The sequence below is a fragment of the Lepidochelys olivacea genome (genome assembly GCF_965140295.1).
Source record: "Lepidochelys olivacea isolate rLepOli2 genome assembly, chromosome: 2".
NCBI classification, from domain to species: domain Eukaryota; kingdom Metazoa; phylum Chordata; order Testudines; family Cheloniidae; genus Lepidochelys; species Lepidochelys olivacea.
In genome coordinates, this window is record NC_140412.1 from 118,783,035 (window position 1) to 118,804,690 (window position 21,656).

General features: G+C 40.9%; 1 protein-coding gene across 2 annotated transcripts in view; it reads right to left on the reverse strand.

The window, feature by feature from the left end:
- The window catches only part of FARS2 (phenylalanyl-tRNA synthetase 2, mitochondrial), a 367,678-nt gene that overhangs the window by 298,037 nt on the left and 47,985 nt on the right, over positions 1-21,656 (reverse strand). For both annotated transcript variants that reach the window (XM_084618405.1, XM_084618406.1), the window contains exon 3: positions 580-1,212. In XM_084618405.1, coding sequence (XP_084474531.1) covers positions 580-1,212 — 633 coding nt within the window. The remainder of the gene's footprint in view (positions 1-579; positions 1,213-21,656) is intronic.

Below are 21,656 nucleotides of genomic sequence, written 5' to 3' on the forward strand. Positions count from 1 at the left end.
ACTTTAGATAAGCTATTACCAACAAGAGAGTAGGGTGGGGGGAGAGAAAACCTTTTGTAGTGATAAACACCCACTTTTTCATGGTTTGTGTGTATAAAAACATCTTCTGTATTTTCCACAGTATGCATCCGATGAAGTGAGCTGTAGCTCACGAAAACTTATGCTCAAATAAATTGGTTAGTCTCTAAGGTGCCACAAGTCCTCCTTTTCTTTTTATATTTAGAAATGTTCTTTAAAATATCTGTCGATTTTGGGTTGTTTTTTTTTTTAACCTCCTCACCAGTAAAACAAGATTCTCTTTGGCACACAAAGGAAAACTGAACAGCCTTGGAGGAAAATATTATAAATAATACACTTTAGAAGTCTCTACAAATTACCTAAGATAGCTTTTCCATATGTCATCATGGCATGGTTTTAAGGCCCATTATTTTGCAGTCTGTGAGGGCTAGAAACTGGAAAGGGGAAATTCCTTGACAGGCTGCCCTTATAGGTAAAAGTAGAGTGCTACTAGCCAAATGGAGGGACCTGTGAAACTCCCTGCTTGTTAGAGTCATGCTAAGCATTATGAATAGTTCCTACCTCATGATTGGAGAAGAGCCGCACTCCTTCCATCTGGTGAAAGATTGGGTAGTGGCTGCTATCAATCGTATCGCGGCGGTAGACATCTCCCACAACCAAAAAGGCATCCAGCCCCGAGTGCATCAAGTCCCACTGGTGAGCCGACGTGTGTGCTCTTAGCATGTGAGTATGGCTCATGTAGTAGTTTTCCCCTTTCCTCCTGCTGGGGTGGTCTTGTGGGATAAGCAATCTGTCAAAGTTCTGCTCCACTGTAACCACCGGGGACAGATCATCATAAACAGAAAAGAGTGGGGTCCCAAAACGTCCTATATATTGCTTGTAAAAATGATCCTTTATCCGCTCTTTGATCAGCCACAAAGGATGGTACCTTTGGTTGTGCAAGTTCTTTCCCACCTTGGACAGAATTTTCTCTGTGACATTGCTGTAGTCATCTCGAGGGTATACTTTACCAAGCAGTTCCACTGTACTTGATGTGGGTGTTTTGGCAGCAAAACTTGAAGTTACAGTCCTGGACCAGGCATGCCCAAAACTGGTGATTCTTCCTATCTGGACTCCCTGTGATAAAACAGTTTTGGAATAACGAACTACTCTCATGAAATTCCAAGATGCTGCCATCATAATACCTCCAAGGCTCTAGAAAGAAGGCAAAAAAATTAATAGTCAAGATTTGCTGTAGGTATTGCAAACAGTCTAATGATAATGAAAAGCCAAACATCAATTCATTAAATAAGACAGAAGTCCAGTGTTGTGTCCACTACCTTACAGAAAAATCTTATGACCCAATTCCAGCTAGATTATCTTCTCCAACCACCAACTCTGCCCTTCTATTAATGATTTGGGGCCCGATTCTGTCCCCATTAAAGATGATGGGAATCTTTACAGTACCTTAAATAAAAGTAGTATAGGCCTTTTATTTATTATTTTTTATATTCAATTTAACCTCCCTCCCCCCAATAACTCAACTTATTATACAGGAGAAATTGTGGTAAGTGTTAACACGTTTGTCAATAATTATATTCCACGTGCTAACATATTGTTGTACATTCTCAAAACAAACTACAGGATTAAATAGCAGCAGCACAACAAAAGAGAAGCAAATGTAATATTTTGCATTGTTTACAACAAAATTTTGTCCCCCATAAGAAGTCTAGAGATGAAACCTAGCTCATTTCACAGCATAACATACAAACATAACATATGCATTACAAACTATACATTTGTAGATATTTTTTCTATTTAACAGAAAACAAAAAAAGTCAGTCTGACCTTTCAAACTATGTAACTGTGTAAAGTCAGACAGCCACTCACAATACATATAAACCAACATATTAAATTCACAATGGAACACTGTATGAGGTTCTTTATACAGATTCTACAGGGACAGAACTGGTCTTAGCATTTTGAGGAAAACCTGCAAAACAAATTTCCAAACCCACTCTAATGCAAATTACTCTTGTCCATGCTGATTTTACCACTACACAGAGACTAGGCCTTAGGATTTTGGAGGAGGTCAGTGAAATGGAAGATTTTGCTAGGGATGGGGGGTTTGGTGGTTGTGTCAGATACAAATGACTCTCTCTATAAAAGAGGTATCATTGTCTATCCCCCAGTTTCTCTGGTTGCAGTAGCAGAGCCTTATTGTGCTGGGTTCAAACATAACTGCTGAACACTGAAGTGTTTAAAGAGATAATTCCTGAACAAGCAAGGATTCTGAGGGCTGTAAGGCCTCCAGAAACTATAAGATTCTGTGCTCATTCACGGAAATGTTAGCACTTATATACCATTAGTAGTGCTTTACAAACATCACAAGACTCCTGTGAAGTACGTAAATACCACTGTCTCTATTGTAAGAAGTGGGACACAAAGGTATTATTGTTAAGTGACTTGTGTAAGGGCACAAAAGGAGTCTGTGTCAGAGACAGTATTCAAGTCTAAGGGTATGTCTACACTACGAAATTAGGTCGAATTTATAGAAGTCAGTTTTTTAGAAATCGGTTTTATATATTCAAGTGTGTGTGTCCCCACAGAAAATGCTCTAAGTGCATTAAGTGCATTAACTCGGCGGAGTGCTTCCACAGTACCGAGGCTAGAGTCAACTTCCGGAGCGTTGCACTGTGGGTAGCTATCCCACAGTTCCCAGTCTCTGCCGCCCATTGGAATTCTGGGTTGAGATCCCAATGCCTGATGGGGCTAAAACATTGTCGCGGGTGGTTCTGGGTACATATCGTCAGGCCCCCGTCCCCTCCCTCCCTCCGTGAAAGCAAGGGCAGACAATCGTTTCGCGCCTTTTTTCCTGAGTTACCTGTGCAGACACCATACAACGGCAAGCATGGAGCCCGCTCAGCTCACTGTCACCGTATCATCACCAACGCCCCAGTCCCTTACAGCTCCCTTTGACCTCACACCCTGTATGACCTGTCTTACAACTTGTGGCTACAGGAATACAGATGAGCTAATAAGTATATAAGCTCTGAGTACATGAAAGGTTTTAAAGCAAAAATCTTTAAAGCTCTTTTATCCTGCCTCCCATCCAAGAATATTTAATTAATGAAAAATTCTGAAGTGCCATGGAAAATATTAGAAAATTTGGACTGCCACCATCTTGTGATCTGACAGCTTTTGTGTACATTATGTGTGGGGAGGAGAGTTCCACTAACACAGCATATGCTAAAACAAAAATTATAACATATGCTAGGTTGCTAAAATTGGACATTTACCAGTCTGCTTAGCAATTTAGCAAAGCCCTGCATTTTAGTTTTGAAAACTGTGCAGGCATACAGCAGCAACTATCACTGTTTTAGCCATGACCATGTCTGTATTTTTTCCCCACTGGTTACAATAGGACACCATGGAAGTGGTTTATAGTGCCATAATATTAGCAGTTTGAATGCTCTACCAAACTAAACTCTGGGTTTAGAACACAGACATCTTGTTAAACTCCAAAACAGGCCTGCAGTCCTACCACAAACATCGAATTTGTTATACGACAAAGACTTTTGAAATAGGTTGTACCTCATGTACACACTTAGGCTTCAATCTTATCAGGTGGTGAGCATCCTCAGATCCTGCTGAGGACATCTAACATTTCCCATGGCCTTTCAACGTTTTGTATTAAAATCTTGGGAAGAAGGCAGGATAAAATGATTTTTTTAAAAGACTTTTAATTTTTTCATGTCCTCAGAGTTCATCTACTTAACAGCCTATGTATAGTCTTGCAGCCATAAATTGTAAGGAACATACACAAAACCCCCTTTTTGCAGTTTCTGTAACCAAAACAAGATGCCGTAGGCTGGTTTGTTGTCTGTTTTCTAATAGTGCCTCATTAATCATGACGATATCACTGGAAACATTTGGAGGCTTGCAATATTGAAAGAGGAAAATTATAAAATGTTTTCTTGGATAAGGTTATTAACCATCATATTTCTCCTTATTGTTCTGTTTAATAACTGTTTAAAGTTTGGAATAGAAGTTAATAATCAAACCATCTCTTGTAACTAATCCAGTTGTCTAATTCCTTAGCAAAGTTTAGTATTTTTATGTCCTGTTTTACACACATCAACATTGAATGGCACAGAGAAAGCGGCCCATGTATCTCAAGCACGCTTTCCTCCACCACCATCCTTCTCAACTACAAGAAAGTTGCACCATGTGAGGTCAAACCCTATGGTGCAGCATCTCCTGGGAGAACAGAACATTCTTCTGCAAGAGCACTGCATGGGCACCAATAGTTGTATATTAAAATGTTAAAGTAAGAAGTGCAAACTCTCTATATAAATTTCAGGTAGGATACGATAACTGATGACAATTCCAGTGTCCTCTTCATATCATATTGGCTTATACTGCAGGTTCCATTATTTCATTCCTGATGCTATCCACCAAGCATACCTAGAACAGCTACAGTGCACCAGTTATTCATATCATTTAGGTGTTCTGGTTTATTCATAAATTAAAGCACATTAATTTAAATAGATAAGATTTCTCAATTTCTCAGAAGTTTTTTTCTCCTGCTGATAATAGCTCATCTTAACTAATTAGCCTCTCACAGTTTATACGGCAACTTCCAACTTATCTGTATGTGTATATATATATATATCTATATCTATATCTATATCTATCTATATCTATATATATATATATATATATATATATATATATATATATATATATATATATATATATATATATATCTTCTTACTATATATTGCATTCTATGCATCCAATGAAGTGGGCTGTAGCCCATGAAAGCTTATGCTCTAATAAATCTGTTAGTCTCGAAGGTGCCACAAGTACTCCTGTTCTTTTTGCAGATACAGACTAACATGGCTGCTACTCAGAAACCTGAAAGTTCTCAATAGCTTCTCACATGTTTCAGGTGAATTCAAATTCATTTTCGGTGTGCTCAAAAGGTCCACAAGCTCTATAATTCTGTTATAACTCTAGTTGCATTAAATCTACATTTCAAATATTGACAGAGTTTGGTTCTAAATGAATTAGATGAGCTAAATAATGTATGTTTTAGCAGCTGGGAAAGTGGAGTGCCTGTACACTGGAATTTGTGTTCATTAAACTACAGTCACATCTAATTTGTTGTACTGTACCATTCAGAGAATGTCAAATTTAAAACAGAGGGCTAGAGGGGCACAGATAGAAACTATCACCTTTCAAATGGCATCAGAAGTCAACCAGCAGATGGCCACAAATTCAAATTGTGCATATTTTAGCACCCAATGTAATAGAATAAAGGCACCAAGCCCTATAGTCTGTGAAATTTAAAAATTTAGGCCCCAGCAGAAAGGCCCAAAATCTTCAGGTCCCCTCCTGATGCAATATTTGAAATAGATGGAGAGAATGCACAGATTCAGAAGAGTAGAGCATTAATGCTGAAACTGGCTTAGATGTTCTCTTAAACAGGCTAAACTGTTAAGGAAAATCTCTTACTCCACATGCACAGTAAGCAATTTTCCTTCGCTTAAAATGGAAATTATTCCTTGAATTTTTCCCTGAACTAAATAGAGACTGTTCTTCATTGAAGACTGGCTACATTCCAAGTTTGACGCTTTAGATGGGGACTTTCAAGAACACCTACGTGATTTACGTAAAAAACATCTAGTTTTGAATGATCTGAGTATCAGAAATACCAATCTCAAAACTCAGAAATGGTTGAAAGTGAAGTGCGTATTTTAATGTTAAATCTTTACTATATAGATATATTCTCAACATACATAATAATATTACACGTTCTCACACACATCTCAGATCCAACAAGATGATTCATAAATGGTTCCTACACATTCTCAAATACATCTCCTGTGTCCTGCGTTTGATACATTACTCTTTCAAGAGACGCATCCTGAACAAGGCTAGCCCTTCATTCCTTATCTGCAGGGGGAGCAGTACCTTATTATTATTCTCTTCACCACCCTTAATCCAAACTCTATCTAGTTTGCTTTCTTTAATGAAATGTTCTTCAGATCTGAACTGTTATCTAGGAAATATGCAGCTGAAGTGGCCATAAAGTCTACCTGCAAAAATAGTATTTTTTCAAGCACATTTTCTCAACATCTGAAATTCAGCTATGTTATCCTCATGTATTTGTTAAGCACAAAGAGTAAGTTTACATTGTGAAGCATTTATATGGGCAAAAATTAATTTACTTTATTTAGAAATTAGATGGTATATTTCATTAATTTTCACTGCTTAAATATGTTATTTTTAATAGATGTAACAAAGTCACATGACCGCCTACCTAGCTTTAACTGAAGAAAAACAGTAGAAAAAAAATTGACTTGTGTTGGAAGCTGGTAGTTAAACACAAGTTTAGGTGGGCATTAAAAATACAAGGGACAATAGATGGAGAGTAAATAAAAAAGCACTGCTGAATTCCACCATAGGTGCCGACTCCGTGGGTGGTCCAGGGCTGGAGCACCCATGGGGAAAAAATGATAAGAGCTGAGCACCCACCGGCAGCCCCTCTATCACCTCCCTCCAACCCCAGTGACTTCTATTTACCGTGAACAGCTGTTTTGCGGCATGCAGGAAGCTCAGAGGGAGGAGCAAAGATGCGGCACCCTCAGGCAGGAAGAGGCGGGGTGGGGGTGGACCAGGGGCAGAAAGAGGTAGGGTGGGGGTGGGGTCTTGGGGGAAGGGGTGGAGTGGAGGCGGGGCCTGGGATAGTGCTGGGGGTCAAGAACTCCCTGGCATTTTGGAAAGTTGGTGCCTGTGAATTCCACAGTAATGGTCCAAAATACTATAGCACAAATTAGCAATTCTGCAGAGTGCTGGATAATTAATGTAGAATACTGTATTATTAGACTGTAAAATCTTCAAGGCTTTAACACTATATTTTACTTTATGGAAAATCATTCTGCATGTTTGGAACTATCTACATAAATATTAATAACAATCATTATTAATTATTATTTCTATTTCAGTAAAATATCTGATATTTAAGATATCAGAATCAGAACCCATACTGCTAGGCTTTGTAAAAAACACAAAAAAAGACATATTCCCAGACTCTACAGAGTTTACAATTTAAGGCCACATCCTATAAGATGATATGTCAATGGGACTCTATTCAGGCATAGGGATTTTCCCTCATGCATCAATTTGCAGGATTGAGACCTAAGAAGAAAAGAATTAGGGAGAGAGATATAATCAAATTTTTTAAAAATTTTTATTACATTATTAATTTTATAATGGACAGGGGAGGAGGACAACAAGAGGAGGACAGAGGTATCATAAATGCCCCATAAAGCCTATCTTAGCCTTGCAAATATGTTGAGTCTTAGTTCTATTGTGATAATTAGGCTTACAAATTTACTCTAAATGTGAGCTCAACTGTAAAAAGTATGTGAAAGTTCATATATCATATCATAAAACTTGTAACAACAAACGTTGATGGGAAAAGGTATGAGACAGAAAGGTGAAATTAGTCTAAACAAAAGCTACAGATATGGTTCAAGGACTATGTTAAAATCATGCTTGGTAAAAACAGATGTTGTGGAACTGAAAATTAATGAACCAAAACTGATGTGTTGGATACAAGGCCTCATTGGTGGACAAAATAATTAGGGGATGGGCTATTCCACCCATCACTCCTTTTTTGGGTCCTTAAAGAAAGACACTTTGGATGAGGAAACAGCAAAGAACAGACAGAGACAACTGAAGGAAGTTTTGCCGTCATGCCGGCCACCCCCACCAATCTCCTGAGACCTGGAGCCTTCATCATCCTAATTCTGAGAGATGCCCTGATCAGACCAGAGCAGAAAGTGAGACCCAGATAACATCACCAGCTACCAGCTCCAGCTGAATCCCAAACACTGCATGGTATAAAATGGGATCGGATTTTTACAACGAGAGTAACAGCTCTAGTCCATCTCAACTAACGTGTCTTTTCCCCAAAAGGACAGTTATTGCCATCATTCATACCATCTTAGAGACTGTCAAACAATGGGGTTTTGCTTGTAAAATCTTTCTCCAGCTATGGGGAACGGGAACAAAGGATGTTGTTAAAGTCAAAGCCTTATTTAATACTTTACTTTTCAAATGTTTTAACTGTTTTTTCCTTCTTTTCTTTATCTTTAATAAAAAAAGTTAAAAGGAAGTTTAATGATGTGTTCACCATGATACTAAGCAGGGTGAAGTATCTCTATAGCAAACCCCAAGCCCTGTTTAATACTGATTAATGTTGGCCAGTGATGGAATTACATTAACACCTTTGACCTATTTATTGAAAATACATTAATACAACATTTCCTATCTGTGCAAAACGTTATTTTTCAATTACACCGAGGTCTTTTTCCAAATCAGGGGTACTGTGACAGGTAGGTCTATGGAGGCTTAGTCCACGAAGGATTCACCTGCCTGAATAAAATTCATATACCTGGGAAGTGCATTTTATCACAAAATCTGAAACCTAAAAAATATTCTAGCCCAGTGTGACTTAGAGACCTCTTGATGCCAAGTGGCAAAGGCCTTAAGGGATGCAGATGAGTTACAGGAATCCCCTGGGTCTGGTATGTACATGCTAATTCACCAAAGTGAGTGTGATGTAAGGTTTCAAACAAAAACCAGTGTCATTCTGGTCATCAATATCACTGCAGAAAGCATGTACAGATGCGTAAGGAGTTATGTACATATCAGGGATGGCCAAACCATGGCTTTTGAGCCGCATGCAGCTATTTTACAGTTCAAGTGTGGCACGTGGAGGCCCCCACGTCCTTCATTCTCTGGCTACCAGACTTGGGGGAGGGGAACTCAGGGCCTCTGCCTTGCAGTGGGGTAGGAGCTTCTGTTTAGCGGGGAGGAGGATTTCAGGGCTTCAGCCCCGCAAGGTGCACCTACTGAGGCTCAGGGCTTCAGCAGGAGCAGGGCTGAAGCTCCGAGCCCCAGCGGGCGCGCCCTGCCTTTCAAACTTCTGAAGTTTGTCATATGTGGCTTGGAGGGTCAGTAAGTTTGGTCATTCCTGGTATATATATATATATAAAATTATGTTAAAGTCTGTGAATAGGAATTGGTCACCAGGAAAAGTGAAAAACAGTTTTTCTTTTAGGCACAAAATGTTTACTTATTTTTCTGTTTCTATATTAATTACGTATTGTATGGTTCAAAATAGGACTCCACTCCCAAATCTGAACCAAATGCTAAAGAAATATTGTGAAAACTTCAGAGGGGGAAAAAAAAAAAAGAGAAAAACAGTGGGGTGTAAGGAGGAGCCCTATCTTGAGGTGCAGATCAAAGGTCTGTTCTGGTATATTTGTGGGACAAAGAGGTAATTCTGGCATCCTTCACCTAGGAAGTAAACAGACAGAGAATTTGATTCATGAAAGAAGGGTCTCAGCCAGACTTGGCTGAAAATGCTGGAGAGAATTTTGAATGAGATAAGCTTCTTTGGACAGGGAATATCTTTTTAGTTTAGTCTAGTCACTAGAAACCATGCTACAATTTTGTTTTATATGTAACCATTTGTTTCCAATATTCTTACTAGCACTTGAATCTCTGTTCTTTGCTAATACATGTATCCTTGTTTTCACTCTAAATATATCTAAGTACTGTGGTGTTAACCAAAGAGATGATCCTGAGTTGACTCTCGCAGCTGGTGTGTACTAGTCCTTTGGGAATAGTGGATCTAGGAGTTTTGTAAATGCTCAATGGAATAGGGAACAAGCACTGCAGAGGAACACTCAGAGGATTCAGAGGTTGGTGTGTGCCTATCAACTACCTGTACAGAGAGAACAAGCCTGCAGAGCCCAGGAGGGCAGAGCTTGTGTTAGCAGGGAGCTGATCCACAGTGGACACAGGCAAGATGGCACTAAGGGCACGTAGTGGTGAGGTGCTGCACAACCCTGGATACCCTAGGACGGGTCTCACCCTGTCTCCAAACAATCCTAAAGTGAAGCTTAATTCAGCTGGGACAAAGTAGAGATGCAGCTTTGCACATATTCATCAAGTCTCCCAGGAACCTGGAGAAATGCCCCCTGATTTTCTGTTAGCTCCTACTCTCTCCCAATAGCCTCCCAACTCACTCAATTGGCTGTGTTTTTTACAATGATGGGGAATTAACTAACTCACAGCTGGCTCTGCCCCACTATCCTACACACCTAGGCTTTAACTACACGCATGCCAATATTATTTTCATAATTTACAATTCTTAGAAGTAAGAGTTTAACCAAAACTGAAATGTTCTATCTGAATTTCAAATGGGGTCTAAATTCAAATCCTGGAATTTGGACCTGCCCCTTCAGTTTTGGCTCCTATTGGGATTTAAAACAGGAAAGGATCTATTCCCTGGTTCCAACTGGGATGCAGTCAAAACTTCATTAAAATACCCATTCATTGTCAGATTTAAGTCCAACTGTAGACCAATGGGACAATTGTACCGTTCAAAATGATAGAATTCTCATATCAATTGATCTCCTGCACTTGCTGCCATTTTGAACCAAAGTCTCACCGTTGAGCCAAACCTCAGCACTAGCGCTAATGCATCTTCGATCTCAACTTCCTAACTTTAACCCCGCTCCAACATTGCTCTTTTGTCCATATCTATTGTGGAAATAATGAAAATCTGTGAATGAACAGAGCATTTACTAGGACTATGTGTATTTCAACAACCAATCAAAAAATAAAGACAAACATTTCTCTATGGATTTTATTTTAGAATCCATTAGTCTAACAGGCTTCAGAGTAGAAGCAGCACAGAACATGTAAATGTTGGCAGCAGAGATGCTACTGCTGCTGCCGAGGTACAGTATCTCCCAGTTAGTAAATGTACGATCACATATATAAAAAGAAGCCATCTTTAGTTTGAACAGTACCAGCCCTATTTATCTGTCATAGGTTCTTACAATGTGTTTAAAGAAAAGATCAGAATGTTCTTCCAGAAGGAACTGTATTTCCCTGCCTGGGGCATACAGGTTCTATGGGTTGATAAGATTGGGACTGAAATATTAATGAGAAGCAATTTGTCAAGAAAATTATGCAAGAAAGCTAGGCGGTTGCACAAAGAGGCAAGCAATATGAGATACAAAATCATGCACTCTGATCTAAAAAAATCACTGACTGTCTGGTTTAAAAAAACTACTACCTTTGTAAAGAATGCTTTGGGGAAAGTAAATAAATAAATTAATGAGAGAATTGACAAACAAGTGCTCACTAAATTCAGCATTTATAATTGCAGGTACTATCTACAAAAGTAAAGACCCCCACAACCCCTCACTCAGGATACACAAGATGAGATTTCATAATTGATTCAATCAAGAAATGACTACTAAGGATATTTTTGCAACTAAATTTCTATACTACATTCCGCAAATGTGAGATGAAAGATGTTTTGTCATGGGGTAGGATAGCTCGGTGATTTGAGCATTGGCCTGCTAAACTCAGGGTTGTGAGTTCAATCCTTGAGGGGGCCATTTGTGATCTGGGGCAAAAATCGGGGATTGGTCCTGCTTTAAGCAAGGGATTGGACTAGATGACCTCCTGAGGTCCCTTCCAACCCTGATGTTCTATGATTCTATGTCAAAAGCTGTTTGATTTTTGAAAACCTACAGAACATAAGAAAAATATCCCATGATGGGCAGAAATACAAATGGAAAAAATATCATTTTTGAAACATTTTCTCACAAATCATAATGCATTTGTACTAGGCAAAATGATGATTGTTGTGTCATATCAGAAGGTTAAAATCTGCAACTAAATAGATGCACATGGGAATTAAATTAGTCAGGCGCTTCAAAATATTATTTCTTTACAAGGAAAATTTACAAATGAGAAAGGACTTTGTGTTATCGAAAAAAAACCCCAGATATGGTGTTCCTTTCATGCAACCCTTCATTTTATAAAGAAAAAGATACTGCTGGAAGACAAAATGTATTAATGAATACCAGTTTATCCAGACAAATGAGGCCATATTTGTGTGTAACTTAAACTGATCCCCCTGCCATATTCTGTAAAGACTCAAACTTGTGTTGACACTGGTTTAATTCCCATTGATTGGAATGGGTAATACACACAGACATTACTCATGATCTCTTAGATTATTATTATTGTTAATAATAATACTTTGCACTTACATGGCACCTTTTGCCTGAGGATTTCACAGTGCTTTTCAACCATTAATTAAGGCTTGCAATGCCTTATGAGGAAAATACATTATTTATACCCATCAGGTACAGCAGCTTCCAGTTCAACAATACTGTATTTCATCACACATGAAGATGATAATACTTAGCCTGCCTTAAGTGCAGGGGACTGGACTAGATGACCTCTCGAGGTCCCTTCCAGTTCTATGATTCTATGAGCTCTGCGTAGCTCAATAGTTTGTCTCTTTCACCAACAGAAGCTGGTCCAATAAAAGATATTACCTCACTCACCTTGTATTTCAACATGTTGTTTTTCATTTGTTGTTTGTTTCCAACTGGTTTTCGATTGATTTCCTCTCTTTCAAATGCTCAGAATGTTTTTCTTTAATCTTAAATGTCATTTTATCAAGTATTCATGTCAGCATTTTAAAAAAAAAACTTTACAGTGAACCTAAATTTGAATGACTTTTCGATGAAAGAAATTGCTTGGATAATGAAAAATAATGATGTGAACAATCATCTAAAAGTATTTTAAACTAGAAACAATTTAACAAGAATAATGGCTACTCTCAGTGAAATTAAAGTGCTTTTTAAAGTAGATTGACTAAGTTGCCTATTAAGAACTGTGCTGAACAATTAGGGAATACTGCAATGTTATGGATGAAGCAGCCTTCCATGTGCAAGTTCTTGCACTTAACATAATGTAGTAGGCCTTATATAATATAATTTTTAAGGCCCAGTCATACGTTCCTCAGGCAAGCATGCAAGGACTGCAGGGTCAGACTCAAATTTCATCCCAAAAAACTTCACAGACTTAAATTATATTATTCTTATTGTTTACTTAGTACTGTCAAAAGACATGAGCCTGAGAAATAAATCAAAAGACACTTAACTGAAAAAGAAATATGCTTTGAGATGAGAAGTGAAGAGAGATGGAGAGTTGCTGAGGCAGATAGGTATAAGAAGGATATTCCAAGTTGATTATCTGCCGTGCAGAAGGCTCTCACATCAAGAATAGCAAAAATGCGTGAAATGACATAGAGGAGAACATTGCTAGTGTTATTTATGCCTCACTGAGTATTTAACTCAACCTGCTAACTCATGTGAAAACTAAAACCTGCCTCGTCTTTGCTAGAATTTTACCTCACATTAGTTAGCTCAAGTTAGCTAATTCAATATAAGAACTGTTTTCCTGGTGAAGACATGGCCAAACCACAATCATAGGCTATCAGTGTTAGGGTTTGATCCCTCACAGTGCTCAGTATTCTGGCCATGATCCAGCAGAGCAGGCTAAATGTGCTTAAGTGCTTTGATGGATTCAAGACCAGAGTGCTCAGCAGTTTGCAAGATCAAGTCCTTAGATTAAAATAAAGAAAACCCCAAACGGAACAAATGAAAAAGAAGAGCGGAGAGAGTGACCCCTCTGTAAAAGATGCATTAACTCTGCCTCACAAAATGGCAACTGCCTCTGCATCCAGGCAGACTGCCTTAGAAATGTAAAGATGTAGTACAGAGAGGATAAAATCATAATCTTTACATACACTGCAGCTACTGTAGATGAACAGAAGAAACTGGGAGGGTAATGGAGAGAAGTATTTGTTGTTAGTACTAAACAAGTACTAAGTAATAATCCTAACTAGGACCAGAGGATGAGGCGAGAGCACATCCACAGCAGGGTTTAAAAATAAGGTAGGACAATATTGAACTAAATCCTCAAATGAATGGGGAGCTAGTAAAATTATATGAGGATTGGGGAGATAATGATTGCAGTTCCTTGTATGTGTGAAAAGTCTGGCAATGGCATTCTGCCTATACTAGAAAGAAGAAAGATGAGACTTGGGAAACACACAGGAAAATTTGTTTTTAAACTACAGGGATGGGAGGGGACAGAATCTGGCACCCTCAATTATGATTAATCAGTGGGTTACGGTGGAGTGAGGTACTACTTAATGCAAGTAAGGGGTACAGAATCCAAACCAAGAAAGGAAAATACAACCATTGCCTAAACAACATGCAGCAATGCAGATTTTTGACAGTGATAGCTTTATAACACTGAACAACACTTTATAACACTTTATAGCATTGACTTTTTAGGAATATGAACGATATAAGCTCCGGAAGTTCCAAGCACTATTGCCTAGACCTATTACACTGAAGTGACATTTTAGAATTGTTTTACTCACTATATACCTTGATTTATAAGTTATAACCTAGGCACAGGATACCACACTATAGACATATTTACAGTGAATTCTTTTAAATTTACTGCTTTTCCCTTCTCCTTGAAAGGCCTCTGTATGTGTATTGTCATCTTCCTGTTTATTTTTTAAAAAATCATCTTCATTTTCATGCTGTTACACCATTATATATATTCACAATAAATATTATATCAAAAGTATTAGAGAAAATGTGTGTAGTTCACTATTTGTTATAACAGCATCTGGCCTATCAAACACATACTGTATCCTACAGGACATTGTCCAGGTATACTGGAAGAAGAACAGGAGATCCTGGATATGGTTTGATCAGGCTGCAACTTTATTATTACATGTCTGGGACTACTTGGCAGATAAAAGTGTACAGTGCAGGTAACTCCATGATCATTTCAATATCTACCTGGGGGCTTCGGCCAGCCCACTCTTTTTCCATTGGTCCCCAGCATTGCTGGGACCTTACCATCCCCCCACCGCAAATGAGGGTTAAGGTGGGCTATAAAGGAACGGGGCCGGAAGGCTCTGTGCTGCACTAGTCACAGGCACTCTGAACCACCCCTCCCACCCCTGTTCCACTCCTTTAACAGGCCATTTATCTGGTCACCGTGTCCCTTCCCTACAGAGTGCCTGTGCTGGACATCTGCCCCACACTTACAGAATGAGTTGTGACATCATAGACTAAAACTCTTCCTCACTCACCTACTCTTCCCGAAGGTGTGGGGAAGGTGACCCCTCACCCACTCCATCTTGGCCAATCTGGCGGTGAAGGAAAAATTTCTTCTCAGCCCCCAAAGAAAGGAGCAACTAGCGAAATGCCCACAGCAGGTCCTGACCAAACCCGGTATTTTGCCACTTCTGAGGCTGGGTGCTGCTCTGCCTGGTCTGGGGAAAAGGGGCTTCTCCTACCACGCTTGCCCTTTATCAACTCCCCTGCCCTTCTGGTCCCTGGGGTATGAGTCAGCATTGCAATGCTGACCCACTTTTCTTTTGTAGCAGCCTTTGTGCCTTTCTGGCCTCCCCACCCTTAAAGTGATATACTCCTTTCCCCAGCAAGCCAGAAAATGCTCCTTCCTCTCCACCACACCTGCTTGTGGTGCTGTAATTGTCAAGATATGAATCATGGGTGTTATTTTTAAAGTTAACTGAGAAAAACCACATAAATCCATTTTGTGTGCACCTAATTTATGGATGAAATTGCTGAATGTTCATAAACAGCCTGGGAATTTATACAAGAACACATAACCAGACCTTCAAAGTTAGAGATACAAAATTCTCAAATGTTTAACTTATGCATGCAGATATTAGACAGGTACCTAATAATTGGGAATTTGTGAGCTCTTGAGTTAGGTATGAATATCTATATTTGCAAACTTGTTCCCATATTTTCAAAGCAATTTTATCTTTCTTATTGAAGCAATTCAGATGATTAAACCTTCCCCCACCCCTTTTTTTAATTTAATGTACTTTTTTCACCATGTAATGTACACTCTTTGTTTTATTTTTTCACTTCACTCAACTTGAATAGTGAAAATAGACTTGTCACTAGTCTCGTCTCTTTTCAAGAGTTCACTTTTATTAATGGCCAGTTTTAATCAATAGTTTTTCCATGCTACCATAGTGCTAATACATTTCAGTTTCCAACACTGTAGGGAAATAGTTAATTTTATGTAATGTTTTAAAGTTTTTAACATGTCTATTAATATAATTTATTTTTTCAATACATAAAAGAATCTGTTACCAAAGTCTCTTGACCCAGGTAGGATCAGATTCTGACACTGCTACCATTAGCATTTTATTCTGTAAATAGCCCCACACAAACAAAGGGGCCCAACTGTGAAGTAATGTACTACTCAATGTAAGGGCTTCAGAATCTGGTCCCAAATTACTACACTATAAGGTGCAATCATACAAACAGTATCAAGCTCAGTCCCATTGAAATCAGCAGGACTAATCAATGGTGTAAGATCTAATATGTTGGGTAAGAGGATGAGTGTTTGTGGAATTCTATTCTGTCCCATTCATGTTCTTACACCAGACCCCACACCGTGACAGCTCAGTAATTGAATGATTACATTTTATAATTTCTTTTTGGTCATAAATTAGTTGGGGACAGATTATGAACCCCTTACACATACTAGTAAGAAATTACTCATCTGAAGCCACTGGGCTACTTGAATGAATAATTCCTCACCAATGTAAATAAAGGATTGAAAATCTGGTCCTAAATTCCTAAATCTCTTAATCTAAATTATGTGACTATTTTCCCTATAATCACCCATAAAAGACTGCAGGTAGAATTGCTGTCTTTGTCATTTATGTGGACATGGTCAGAGAATTTAATTCTGCTGGGAAACACTACCATAAAATCTCTAAGATAATTAAAGCAAGAGTGAAAGTCCAAGATGAAATGTTTGGAATTTTTAAAGTTCAAGCGACTTTCCTGCATCTTTAGGGTATTTAATTTTCTGCCATTCTAATACATGCATACAAAATGGCAGATGAACTGAAAACTCTCTTTCTCCAATTCTTCTTTCGGTCATCTGCTGAGAGTCAGAATAAAGTAAGTAGATTGACTAGAGACGTTGCTGATAGCTTTCAGCGTATAGGCCCTGGTCTACGCTACGAGTTTAGGTCGAATTTAGCAGCGTGAGATCGATTTAACCCTGCACGGGTCCACAGGATGAAGCCATTTTTGTCAACTTAAAGGGCTCTTAAAATCAATTTCTGTTCTCCTCCCCGATGAGGGGATTAGCACTGAAATTGACATTGCTGGGTCGAATTTGGGCTAGTGTAGATGCAATTCGATGGTATTGGCCTCCGGGAGCTATCCCAGAGTGCTCCATTGTGACCGCTCTGGACAGCACTTTCAACTCAGATGCACTACCCAGGTACACAGGAAAAGCACCGGGGACTTTTGAATTTCATTTCCTGTTCGGCCAGCGTGGAAAGCTCATCAGCAGAGGTGACCATGCAGTCCCAGAATTGCAAAAGAGCTCCAGCATGGACCAAACGGGAGGTACTGGATCTGATCGCTGTATGGGGAGACAAATCCGTGCTATCAGAACTCCGTTCCAAAAGAAGAAATGCCAAAATATTTGAAAAAATCTCCAAGGGCATGATGGACGGAGGCTATAACAGGGACCTGCAGCAGTGCTGCGTGAAAATTAAGGAGCTCAGGCAAGCCTACCAAAAAGGCAAAAGGCCGCTCCAGGTCAGAGCCCCAGACATGCCACTTCTATGATGAGCTGCATGCAATTCTAGGGGGGTCCCTACCACTACCCCACCCCTGTCCATGGACACCTGCAAGGGGGGAGTCTCATGCAACAGGGATGAGGATTTTGGGGACGAGGAAGATGATGATGCGGAGGAGGAGGAGGATAGTGCGCAACAGGCAAGCGGAGAAACCTTTCTCCCCAACAGCCAGGAACTGTTCATCACACTGGAGCCAATACCCTGCCAACCCGGGCTCCCAGACCATGAAGCCATAGAAGGCACCTCTGGTGAGTGTACCTTTGTAAATATAATACAGGGTTTAAAAGCAAGCATGTTTAATGATTAATTTGCCCTGAAGACTTGGGGTGCATTTGCAGCGAGTATAGCTACTGGAAAAGTCTGTTAACGTGTCTGGGGATGGAGCAGAAATCCTCCAGGATTTCTTGCAGGGTAGAGTGAGATGCTTGCATTATCACTGTCTATGTTATATCCGTTTCAGGCCTTCCATTTTTTATTATTAAGGGGACATTCAGAGGTGGTCGTTCCTGCTGGGCTGTTTGCCTGTTGCTGAAAAGAAATGATCCCCGCTTTTAGCCACACCAGGGGGCAGGGTGGGGGGCTCATTCACACTGAGCTGTTTGTGTTTGGCTGGCAGAGATCTTCCCTGATACTCGTCACACAGTGGGAGGAGGGGTGAGGCGATCATCCCAGAGAAATGGGGTGGGGGGGTTACTTGAGTTTGTGCTGCACGTTAACCCGAAAACTGCAGCCCCTCCTTTTAAATGGCCAACCCAACAGGTGCTTGGTATGGGAAAGGAGGGCGCTGCTGTTTGAAACCATTCCCACATGTTATGATGGTTGAAGAAGCCTAAAGACTGTGGCTAACCATGGCTGCCTGCAAGCCGAATTCTGTTACCCGGCCCTGCATGTGTGAGATCTCACACCAAACTGGCAGGCCCTCAATATAAGAGGCAAAATGCGACCTTGTACTGAAAACACATGTGCTGTGTAATGTTAACAGCTTGCTTCACCGTGAAAGAGTCTACCCATTGTTCTCTAAAATGTGTCTTTTTAAATACTACTCTCCCTTTTTTCCTCCCGCAGCTGCAAATGTTTCAACGCTCCCCCTATCATCTTCGTCCCAGAAGCTAGCGCAGATAAAAAGGAGAAAAAAAAAACACACTAGCTATGAAATGTTCTCTGAGCTCATGCAGTCCTCCCACACCGAAAGAGCTCAGCTGAATGCGTGGAGGCAAACAATGGCAGAGTCCAGGAAAGCAGAAAATGAACGCGAGGACAGGAGAGACGAGCAAGATGAGAGGTTGTGGGAGCAAGAGGAGAGGTGGTGGCAGCGTGATGAGAGGAGGCAAAATGCAATGCTGAGGCTACTGGGGGATCAAACTGATAAGCTCTGGCGACTGGTGGAGCTGCAGAAAAGGCAGCAGGAGCACAGACCACCGCTGCAGCCATGTGTAACCACCCGCCCTCCTCCCCAAGTTCCATAGCCTCCTCACCCAGACGCCCAAGAATGCGGGGTGGGGGGCTGCCCAGAGAACTGCCCAAGCAACAGAAGGCTGGCATTCAATAAGTTTTGAAGTGCAGTGTGGCCTTCTCCTTCCCTCCTCCCCTCATCCACCACCCCACCTGGTGCTTCCCTCTTCCCCCACCCCTCCTGGGCTACCTTAGCAGTTATCCCCCTATTTGTGTGATGAATTAATAAAGAATGCATGATTTTGAAACGACTTTATTGCCTCTACAAGCGGTGATCGAAGTGGGAGGGCTGCTGACTTACAGGGAAGCAGAGTGAACCAAGGGGGCAGGTTTCCATCAAGGAGAAACAAACAGAACTGTCACACCATCGCCTGGCCAGTCATGAAACTGGTTTTCAAAGCTTCTCTGATGCGCAGTGCTTCCTGCTGTGCTCTTCTAATTGTCCTGGTGTCTGGCTGCGCGTAATCAGCAGCCAGGCAATTTGCCTCAACCTTCCATAAACGTGTCCCCCTTACTCTCACAGACATTGTGGAGCACACAGCAAGCAGCAATAACAATGGGAATATTGGTTTCGCTGAGGTCTAACCGAGTCAGTAAACTGCACCAGCGCGCTTTTAAATGTCCAAATTACATTCTACCACCATTTTGCACATGCTCAGCCTGTAGTTGAACAGCTCCTGACTACTGTCGAGGCTGCCTGTGTATGGCTTCATGAGCTACAGCATTAAGGGGTAGGCTGGGTCCCCAAGGATAACTACAAGCATTTCAACATCCCCAACAGCTATTTGCTGGTCTGGGAAGAAAGTCCCTTCCTGCAGCTTTTGAAACAGAACAGAGTTCCTGAAGATGCAAGTGTCATGTACCTTTCCTGGCCATCCCACGTTGATATCGGTGAAATGTTCCTTGTGATCCACCAGTGCTTGCAGCACCATTGAAAAGTACCCCTTGCAGTTTATGTACTGGCTGCCAAGGTGGTCTGGTCCCAAGATAGGAATATGCGTTCCGTCTATCGCCCCACCACAGTTAGGGAATCCCATTGCAACAAAGCCATCCACTATGACCTGCACATTTCCCATAGTCACTACCCTTGATAGCAGCAGCTCAGTGATTGCGTTGGCTACTTGGATCACAGCAGCCCCCACAGTAGATTTGCCCATTCCAAGTTGATTCCCAACTGACCGGTAGCTGTCTGGTGTTGCAAGTTTCCAGAGAGCTATCACCATTCGCTTGTGAACTGTGAGGGCTGCTCTCATCTTGGTATTCTTGTGCTTCAGGGCAGGGGAAAGCAAGTCACAAAGTTCCATGAGAGTGCCCTTACACTTGCAAAAGTTTCGCAGCCACTGGGAATCATCCCAGACCTGCAACACTCTGCCGTCTCACCAGTCTGTTCTTGTTTCCTGGGCCCAGACTCGGCATTCCACTCCATGAGCCTGCCCCATTGCCATCAGGATGTCCAGATTGCCAGGGCCCGTACTTTGAGAGAAGTCTGTGTCCATTTCCTCATCATTCTCGTCACCGCGCTGCCATCACCTCCTCGCCTGCTTTTGCAGGTTCTGGTTACGCACATACTGCAGGACAATGCGTGAGGTGTTTACAATGCTCATAACTGCCGCAGTGATCTGAGTGGGCTCCATGCTTGCCGTGGTATGGCGTCTGCAGGAGAGCAGAGTTGCAGCAGAAATGGTGGCTGATGACAGATGCCACGAGAATAGATATTTATAGAGAACGACGAGAGGACCTGCAAAGTGGATTCATGAGAGCAGAGTTGCAGCGGAAGAGGTGGAGACAATGGTTAGCACGGGGCATATTCCTCGACAAAGAACACACGTACCCGGGAGCCCATGACAGACAACATGGAGAAATTCGCTACTGAGACAATAGCAGCAGAGCAGAGTTGCAGCGGACATGGTGGTTGACGACGGTTAACAGTCCTACTGCACCATTTGCTGAAAGCAGTATGGCGTCCGCATGGAAAAAAGGCGCAAAACGATTGTCTGCCGTTGCTTTCACGGAGGGAGGGGCAACTGATGACATGTACCCAAAACCACCCGTGACAATGTTTTTGCCTAATCAGGCATTGGGAACTTAACCCAGAATTCCAATGGGCGGCGGAGACTGCGGGAACTGTGGGATAGCTACCCATAGTGCACCACTCCATAAGTCAATGATAGCCACGGTAGTGAGGACACACTCCACTGATTTAATGCGCTTAGTGTGGACATACGCAATCGACTGAATAAAAACGATTTCTAAAAATCGAATTCTATAATATTGACCTAATTTCATAGTGTAGACATACCCTAGTTTATTCCCTGATGCCAGGGAGGGAAGGCTTGCTAAATAACGATCAACAGACTAGATGAGCCTGTCTAAATCTGTTTCTACAAAGTTAAAGAACAAAGTTTGAAATGAACTCTTCTCTTTTTTTTGTTTTTAAAGGCAAGTTATTTGAATAAAATATTTAGTCAGCTATGGCATAATAAAGTTTAGAAGAATATATGCAGACTCTACAATTTAAGCAAAGTGGAAACTGATTCAATGCTCCTCCCCTGTATACAATTTCTAAGAACCCAGCACA